Genomic DNA, 9819 nt, shown 5'->3' on the forward strand with positions numbered 1-9819 from the left:
AACGGTGTTAAGATATATCCTTATCGTCCAATAGCTGCAAACGCCGTTTAACTGACACATTTTATGCTTCTGCAGCGCTTTCCTTTTCACTGGTGTTTTTATGTCAAGTTGACTAAAACTTTTCGTTTCAGTTTTTTTTTAGTCCGTGGCCTGTTGAACCTTCATAAGGACCGAAACTAACCGCAATTTTGTAAAATTGTGAATTTTCGCGAGTTCGCTTTTTTCTACACAATTCCCGAGCAAAGTCGAACTCATTTTAGTAAACTGCATATTTTCTGCTTAACTTTTGGCAAAAGGAGTGCCATCGAAATATGACAGCTGTCAAAACAAAACACTACTAAGAAGAGACTCCAACTCCAATTACCCTGTATAAGCAGCATAATATTAAGCGAATACAAAGCAAGGTCGCTACCGGAGCAAAGACGCTTACAAGGTTTCCCATCTTAGCGCCTACACTGGCAATGGCTTGATTACGATTCGAACGACGGAAGTGCGGGTGATTATTTTTAATATTTTGTGATAAATGCAATTTAAAAATAAGTTCAATGTTTGAATAATAAATTGTGAATGTGTCCGAGAAATTATTGCTGGATTATACAACTTTTTATCAACATCAATTTATTTTAATACTCCCATCCAAAAGTTGTTTCATGCGAAATTTGCGTTGTAATCGCTTTTATTAAAATCCCAAAATCTATTGAAGCAAATTTAGCGCTTATTTTTGCAATATGCTCTTTTCGTGCAGAATAATCCAATCACAAACACATAGCATTTACTTGCCCGCTCGGTTGCGCTGTGTTTCAGCAAAAAATAAAAAATTATATTAAATCGATTAACAACGTCGACTTTCCCCCAAATTAAATTACACATAAAATTTGAGTAGAAAAAAGAATGGCAGAAACAAAACAAAAAAGGCTGGAAAATTCATGAACCCACATACACATTAGGATGGGTTGAATTATCTTATATATAGGTAAATATGAATTTTTGTCTGTATGTCATCGATGAACTCAAAAACTACTGGACCGATTATTATAAAAATTGGTATATATATGTATTTTTCCACGGAGAAGGTTTGTAGAATATGCTCAATGATGCCACTCGCCACCAGGTGGCGCTGCAGAGTAGCAACTTCTGCCCCGTTCAACCGATTGTTATAAAAATTAGTATGGCCCTGTATTTTTACACAAAGGAAACGAATATGACATGTTCATACATGTAAGTCGCCACCAGGTGGTTTAGAATGAATTGAATATTTGTGTACTGATATTTCTGACATTGCCATTAGGAAGTTTTGTTATTTGAACAACAAACATCTACCGACGTTTCTTTTTACATACTTGAAACGCTAGAAAATTCTTTGTGCTCAATTCTTTTTTCGGTCAAACAAAAATATTATTTTAATTTTTATTTATTTACTATTTATTGAAAGAGTAATTAATAAACAATTATTTCTCTTAAAACAATACGGTACCGGCTACTACAGCTGCGGTCAATATAATAGCACCACGCACAAATTTATACTGACTCCGTTTACATCTGTTTAACTGTTGGGCCGATTCAACTCAGAACAAAATAATAAATTCTTTGGTGTTAATGGTTTATTATCATAAGAAAATTTTTGGTTTTCTTTCAACAGTTTATAATACGCTAATTAATTCAAACAATAAACTTAAAAACTACACAGTCAAAATAATAGCACTTCAGTTCATTTTTAACAAAAGTTAGTGGTCTTTGTTAAAATAAATAAAAAATTTCACTCAGGCATCTTGTAGATAAATTAGTTGTATGGTTTCAATACTTTGTCGCGAGCTCTTTGTTTGCTATTACCGCGGCAGAACGCCTTCCCATGGAATCCACTAAGTGCTGGCATCTTTCAAATTTGATGGGACTCCAAATTTTCTGCACAGCCTCCCAAAGCCCTTCAACGATTGTTGGTTTTATTGTAGATACACCCTTCTTTATGTCCGTCCACAGATTTTCGATAGGGTGCAAATCTGGGGACTATGCAGGCCACTCAATTACAGTGATAGAGTTATCGTTGAACGGTTTTTTTGTGCCATTATGCTGGTGTGTTTGGGGTCATTGTCTTGCTGAAGGACCCACACCAGCGGCATTTCGTAGAAAGCATACGGCAGCATAATTTCATCAATGATTTTGACATAAACCGATGAATCCATAACGGTTTTGATCCAATATATAATATAGGATCCACACCTTGAAACGAGAAGCAACCCCATACCATAATACTATGACCTCCATGTTTGATAGTTTTTGCTGTGAATTGTGGCTTGTATTCGCTGTTAGGCGGCCTACGGACAAAACATCTGGAACCCTTTCCACCCAAAAACACAATTTTGCATTCGTCAGTCCATAGCACATTTCTCCACTTTTCCTTTGGCCAATTTAGATGTGCTTTAGCAAAAGATATCCGTTTAGCAACATGCTTAGAGGAAAGTAGCGGCACTTTTCGAGGACTACAGGCATTGAGGCTGTTGTCTCGAAGTCCGCAGCGAATAGTTTCCACGCTTGCCGGCACATCCAATGTTTTCTTGAGCTCAGTAGCTGTCATAGAGGGATTTGCTTTAGTCGTCCGTACTAACCGTTTTACTATTAAGGGTGACAAAACTCGCTTCCTACCACGGGACTCAACTTTTTGCTCATATCTTAGGGCATTTATTATCATTTTATTTGAACAGCCTAGCAATTCCCTTATTTGAGAATACGATTTACCCTCGGACACAAATTTTTTTATTACATAGTCCACGTTTTTCAGGGGAACAATGCTTTCCTCGACCCATAACTAAACAATTTTTATAATATTATTACACGATTTTATAGAAAGTATTTTCAAAAATTTTATTACTTCCGTTTTCACTTTTTTCACAAAATTTTGCAAAACAAAATTAAAAAAGCCTACTGGTGCTATTTTATTAACTGCACAAAATGGTAAGTGTTGACAAAAGATCTTTTATAACTGATTAACAGTTACGAAATTTGACAACAAATGCACACACTCTGAGATAGCATAAAAAATGTAACTCTTTTTTACACTCCAAAAAATAATATAGTAAATAGGTGAAATTTTTACATCTTTCGAATCAGAATATTGCAAACGGCTTCGGCTTTCAAAAATATTAATTTCCCAATTAGGAGGTAGAAAAATCGCTCTGGCTTAATGTAAAAAACATCTGTGTGTGTGTCAAGCACAGTTTTATATAAAAATATCAATCGTACCAATATACGAGTGGAAAATTAGTTAACTGAGAAAATTGTATGTATTTATGTGAGGAAAATACATATACGCACACACACAGCTACAACAACAACAGTTGTATGTCCGAATTACGTGAAATCAATTTCCATTTGCAAATAGGCAGCTTGGTATAGACTCCCGTTCGATTTTGTACACCCCCACACCTCTTTCCCCACTTGATTTTACCGCACCTTCCCCCATCTATCGCATTTCACCTTTTCAACTGAATATTTGTGTATTTGTATGCACTCGTGTTGTAGTGTGGTATGTTTTGCACTCACCTTCAATGCAAACAACGTGATCGCGTATCTGCTGTGCGATCTGTGCATCGCCGATTGGCAGCAAATCGATTAGATCGTAAATTGCATAAATCGATGGATGCACGCTCTCGAAACGCTGTATTTCTTGACGTATGGCCAGCGAATTGCTAATCAACGGCTGGTGCTGCGGCGGTGACTGATGCGCCTGCTGGTGTAGATGTTGTTGCTGTTGCGCTGGCAACATTGGCAACGGTGGCTGCGGTTGCGGCAACAGCGACGGATGATGATGCGGCAGCGGCGGTGGCGGCGGCAAATGGTGATGGTGATGCCGCGTTACAGGTGGCGGCGTTTGGTGTTGGTAATTATTCATTGTAAATATGAATTGAACTCACACTCACGAAAACACAGAAATATATATATTTATATTTTTTTTTTCTTTGTGAGCAAATGAAATTAAACACTTTGTTGGAAAACCACACTAATTTGTATAGTTTGTTTTTACAATTGATTATTTGCGTGCTAGCGAGGCAATATTTTCCACATTTTATTTCACTATTAGGCCGACTTTCTTGTTGGGCACAAATTTGATCTTTTCTCAGAGGCAAATCAGCACTGAAATTTTTCGGGCTAAGTCGGCTGAACCAAATTTTTATTTAACTCGGATTTTTCTTTATGTTATTATAAGAGTTTAAGAAACATTTTTGTATTTTCATACTGATTACGTAATTACGATTAGAATAATTCGAGTTTTAAATATGTCTTCTATGTTAATTTAAATTTAACTTTTCAATTTTACATTTGATTGTAAATTTCCGGTTGAATTAAATACTTTTAAACTAAAAATTAATTAATTTTATTTTTTCCATTCTTCACGACACTATAACTTAAACTACACACAGGTTTAAAAGTTGATCTGATTTTGCTGGTTTTTTTTATTTTATTTTTTTTTATACCTTATATTTTTTCATTTAAATTTTCGATAAATTTTTCAAAGCATTTTTCTTTTATTTTATTATTATTATTTTTTTTTTGGAATTAATTAGATTTCAAGTTGATTATTTTACTTAATGCGTTAGGACTTTAATTCGCGGACCGATGAAACTTTTAGCACATTTGCCTGCAATAGAAAATATGGAAATTTAAATTAATAGCCAAATGCCTCAAAATAGGGATGAAGAAAACTTTTATTAAAAAATTAAGCAGAAAAAACCTCCGCTCGGTTAAAGTCTAAATTTAATCTAAAGTGGACGTAGCTTAGTTATGATTCCAAGAAAAACATTTTATACATATTTTTGATAATTTAAATAAAAATAATTTAATGAATAAATTTAATAATAAAACATATTTATCCCCTTAAAAAGTTTTGCCTTTGTCACTTTTTGACTTTGATACTTTTTACAATAATAATTTAATAATTTTTGTAATTCTAATCAATGCACCTTGCACATGATTGGGGAACGCTTCTAAATATGTGGTACATGGCCAGATATAAATCCTACTCGTTCCGGTAAAGTAGACCCACCCAGAAGCGCGGCGTTGATTCAAGCGGTTATGTCAGGAATCCACAATTAGGTTAGGTTGAAGCGGATGTTCGCTGTGGGACACACTCAGGCTCATATCCCATTGTGATGACGTGTAGGACCTTTAACTTATCCTCTCTCTAAAACTAGTGTATACTTTTCAAGAATTTTAGAAGATCCCTGATTTCAGGGGTTTGCACGCTTATCTTCCGGGCATGTCTGCCAACTAGGCTGTGCCACGTTATAACTAAAATCAGTGTTCTAAGACTATTCTTATTTTGGCTTAGCAGAGATCCTATGCATTTAGCATAAAAAGTCGGAATGTCGGGCCAGGTGGGTTCATTATGCCATCTTTCATTCGCTGCTCTTGCAATTTCCTCAAAGAAATGTAGCTTACATGTATGTAATGGGAAGCCTATGTTATTGTCTGTGTATTTATCAGTCAATTTGGTGTCAAGTCTCGTCAGGAATCTATGTTACCCCTAGATAAAATGATTCAACCATTGTGTAAAGAGATACGCGGGTTTTTTTGGCTACCTTGGACGTAAGCGACTGCTTTGTGAGGGATTTTATCGCCGTCTGGCTATCACTGAAAAAGTATGTAAATATCATCTCCAGGTATCGATTCACGTTGTACCAGTGTCACCGCATTTATTATTAAGTAGATAAAGTTTTCTATAAAAGTCAGATTTAATGCTTTAGAAAATTTTGAGAACACTGAGTCTCCAAATTTTTTTCATCACAATTCTAGCTCTTTAGGTTTGATATTTGCTATTTATAATCATGTGGCGCTACAGCTACTGGTGCAATACTATTTGTCTCCATACTTGTATGTCAGTTGTTCTCCACTTTCAGTTTTTGATTCCTATTTTTGGCAGATTTGCTATCGATTCCTCCCGCCACAGGAATCTGGGTAGTCCGTGGATACGAACGTTTATTGGCTTTGTCTCATGTAATATTTTCTTTACTTTCTCCTCCCCTATGCGTATTGTGCGTTATACTTATCTATAGATCATCTATGTATTAATTAATTTCACTACGTCCTCTCCCGCATATCGCCATTATTTCTGGCCCCCCCTTTCGTAATGCTCCTTTATTGGTTCATTATTGTCAGTATTTTTCTTTCGAAACGTTTTAAGTATCTTCGTCATCGCACAGGTTTTCGCGCGGTAGCACAACACAGGCCTCACCGTTGATAAAAGTTCGTTGTTTCACATTTCTTTTTAATTTATTTTGATTTCTATATTTTCGTAACCCTCTTTTGCGGCTTGTATCTCTCTTTAATCTTTGATTGCACCGTATTGCCATTACACAAAGTTGCTCCTAGGTAAATAAATGTTTTTCCGCCTTCAAATCAGTGGCAATCTATAGCAATGCCATGAGCGTAGGTGCAAATCTGTGCCGCCATGTGCAACATGTGTCCCGGCAAAACTTTAAATTAGAAGCCCCCGTTGATAGGACGCCTTCCTGCTTGACTCCCATTTGCACAACAAACTTCTGTGATATCTCTCCTTTTATAATTAACTTCGAAAATTGCACAACAAATATCTCTGATATCTCTCCTTTTATATTTACTTCGCAAAGTTATCTTGTCACCATCATTAGACAAAATAGTTTACCAGGGATATGACAACTGATCAGTGTGTCCGGTACTTGTGGTCTGTTTACACTATCAACTCCTTTCTTAAAATCCACAAAAAATATGTGCAGGTGCTTATTGCATTCGTATCACTTTTCCATTTGTTTTCTGAGAGCGAAAATTCGACGTATATTTGATATTTCTGGCCGAAACTCGCATTGGTGGAGCTCGGGCTTAACTCTGTCAATATATTGTGCCAGTTTATTGTTTATTATTTTGGCACGCACTCTACGTATCATGTTGAGCAAGAATGCTCCTCTGTAGTTGGCACAATTGGTCTTGCCTTCTTTCTTATGAATAGGTCCTCAGGTACCTCTGCTTTGTCCCACACGATGCTTATTAATTTGTGCACTCGACGCAAATATTCATCATTGGCATTTTTAATTAATTCATTCGTAAAGTTGTCCTTGTTGACCTTCATATGACCTGTTGCGTCTAAAGAATCTTCATATGCTGATGGGTCAATTCTACCTACTGGAGTGTCTCCTTTTGCTTTTTGCTTGGTCACAAGTCTCGTGGTTATCTGATGTGCTAACATTTTTATCGTACACTACTATTTTCTTTTCCATTTGCCATAAATGTTCCTAATGAAATAATATTCCTTTATAAATATTGATTGATGTTGACTTTTTGTTCAGAATTCTGCCTAGTCGCCTCGCTACGTCTTATAGTTAAGTGATATGAATTGTTCTTCAACACTCTCCCTTTTCTCTCTGTTCGATTTTTGTCATATAATGCTAATATTTATAAACAATGCATCTATGTCCCAACAATGGGTAACGTCCTCATCTTATCCGGTTGACACTCTACAGAGCCGGTCCTAATGTAAGCTCGATTTACAACATTGAAGCAATGTAAGCCTGCAAACAAGGAATATTCCGCACGTTAAAATTAAGCACCTATTTACAGCAATAACATATTTTCATATATATTAGTTTTCTTAAATGCCCTCAAACCTACGCCTTTTCACATGCCTATATGTACATACATACATACATGCATACAAACATATATACACACTTATTTCGGCACTTATGTATGGTAGGTGTTCGCAGATCTAAATAAAATCGTTTCTACTATTGAGTGATCCCACGACGTGAATTACTAAGCTAACGTCAGTAATCATTCAATACTTAAAACACATACAATTACACAATTCATTAACCGCCATAGATGTAATTACTAAAAATTTCCAGTCTTGACATTTGAACAGACGAAGCTCAACACAAAAACACTTTCGTAACGAACAAAAACTCTTGCACAATGTAAAGAGATCAATCAAACATTTGAAATTATCTGTCTACGCTAACAAAATTACTTTAAAGCCACTAAAAGAACAAAAATCGTACAAAAACGCGATCAACGCAAAAATCTGTTATGCACCCGCGCTCAAACTGGCATCTTTTTTTGACATTTGGAGCAATTCATTAGATGATGTCTAGCTTCTCTTGCCTATCGCGGTAGTTTGTGCTTGCGTATGTGTTTTTGTGCGTTTGCCTTTTTAAAGTCGCTTGTTTTTGTTTATGTGTTGTTGCTAGTTTAATTGCCGTTTTTTCATGTGTTCAACAGCACTTCATCTTGCTTTTATGCTGCTGCTTCGCATTATTTTTGTTGCTATCACTGTTGCTTCTCATTGGTGTTTTTTTTTTCCTTTTATTATTTTGTAATGTTGGAATGTATGCATGTGTAATACATTTGTATTGGCGTTTGTGTGTTTTGTTAGAATGTTTTCGTGTTGCCTGGGCATAAAAGAAATCGTGAATAGTTTATTTCATTATTGTTAGAGTTTTCATCGTTTATTTATTTTTGTGTTTTGTTTGAATGTTTATTGTATGAAGTGGGAATTGGAAATGGAGGTGGAATAAACGTAGGATTGATTGTTGGCTGATGTTGATAGGCATTGAGGTCGCGCAAGAATTGATGTTTCAAGTGTGTAAATGTTTCTAAGAACTTCAAATTTGTAAATGTCTTAGGAAATGCAATTTAAATAAAATATAAATCACTTTTTGCGTTATAGTTCAAGTTGATTGCGAATCGTTTTTTGTTCTTTCTTAGAGTGAGGTATTCAAGATTTCTTTGGCCTTTGCAAATCTTCCCGCCCTACGACGTACGAAGTTAACTTTTTAAATTTTATATTATTTTACTCGTATATCTTTTATTGGGTCTTAAAAATAGCTGTCAGGAAAAACATAAACTACTATTTTCATATAAAAAAAAGAAGATATAGTAGGCTTCATATTATGCTCTGCTTCTTCTGTTTAGATATATTATTTTCTAAAAAGCCACTCAGTGCACGATAAATTAATCCACAACGCTACTCTTGCAACTACATAGGTTTAGTATATAATCGGTTGTTGGCCCACCAAATCAGCAACACTACATGTTAGTGCCGACACGCCAAAACAACGTTCAACACACTACGCCTCGTACTCGAGTTGATTCAGTGAAGCAACACTATGGCGCAACGCACGCAAATATTTGGAGCGGTGCAATTCCACTTGCTTCCTTTACACACTCACACACCCACATAAAACATACGCAGTAAACGCACAAAAAACAAACTAGTAAAATAATTTGCAAGCGCACATAACTTAATTAAATAAAGATTTTTACAAATAATTACACAAATATTTTGCAGCGCAATGAGACTATTTTCACCGTTGTTTGATTTCTGTATTTAATTTTTGGCACCGCCGACAAATCAACACAAAACAAAACACTGAGGCACGGAAACGTTTACAACGCACCCGATATTATTCAAACGAACTCAAACACGTCGAAGAACACACTGACAAGAGCGAATCGGCACAAAATTTTGCTTGCACTGCTGCTGTCAGTTTACTTTGGGATCCCTCGTGAATGTGTGAGTGTGGATTTGTTGGTTTTTGCTATTCAGGTTGGGGCTTTGGATACGGAGCATTGGTGGTTGATTTTAAATGTGTGCGGTGTGTGTGATAAAATGCAGCGGATGTGTGAGAGAGAAATGAAGAAATAACTTCGCAAAGCGAAATGTCAAACTGACAGCTGTCACCGCAGGAATTTAAAAAAAGCTAATACGTCGTTTGCACCCCATAGCGGAGAGTAGCTAGAATATGAAGTAGGGTGCCTCCAAAGCCAAGAAAGAAGAATACAATTTATTTGTAA

At 35.8% G+C, this 9819-nt stretch overlaps 1 protein-coding gene across 4 annotated transcripts in view; it reads right to left on the minus strand.

Annotated features, from left to right (window-relative positions):
* Positions 1-9550, minus strand: part of LOC128863866 (centaurin-gamma-1A-like) — a 54804-nt gene extending 45254 nt beyond the window's left edge. Inside the window, exons 1-2 of one of the 4 annotated variants that reach the window (XM_054103241.1) lie at positions 9299-9550; positions 3538-4633 (exon numbers count right to left, since the gene is read on the minus strand). In XM_054103241.1, coding sequence (XP_053959216.1) covers positions 3538-3886 — 349 coding nt within the window. In that variant the 5' untranslated portion in view covers positions 3887-4633; positions 9299-9550. The other 3 variants (XM_054103244.1, XM_054103242.1, XM_054103243.1) reach the window with 3 other exon arrangements.
* Between the last annotated feature and the right edge of the window lie 269 nt (positions 9551-9819).

This window comes from Anastrepha ludens, chromosome 5 (assembly GCF_028408465.1).
Source record: "Anastrepha ludens isolate Willacy chromosome 5, idAnaLude1.1, whole genome shotgun sequence".
Taxonomy (NCBI): Eukaryota; Metazoa; Arthropoda; class Insecta; order Diptera; family Tephritidae; genus Anastrepha; species Anastrepha ludens.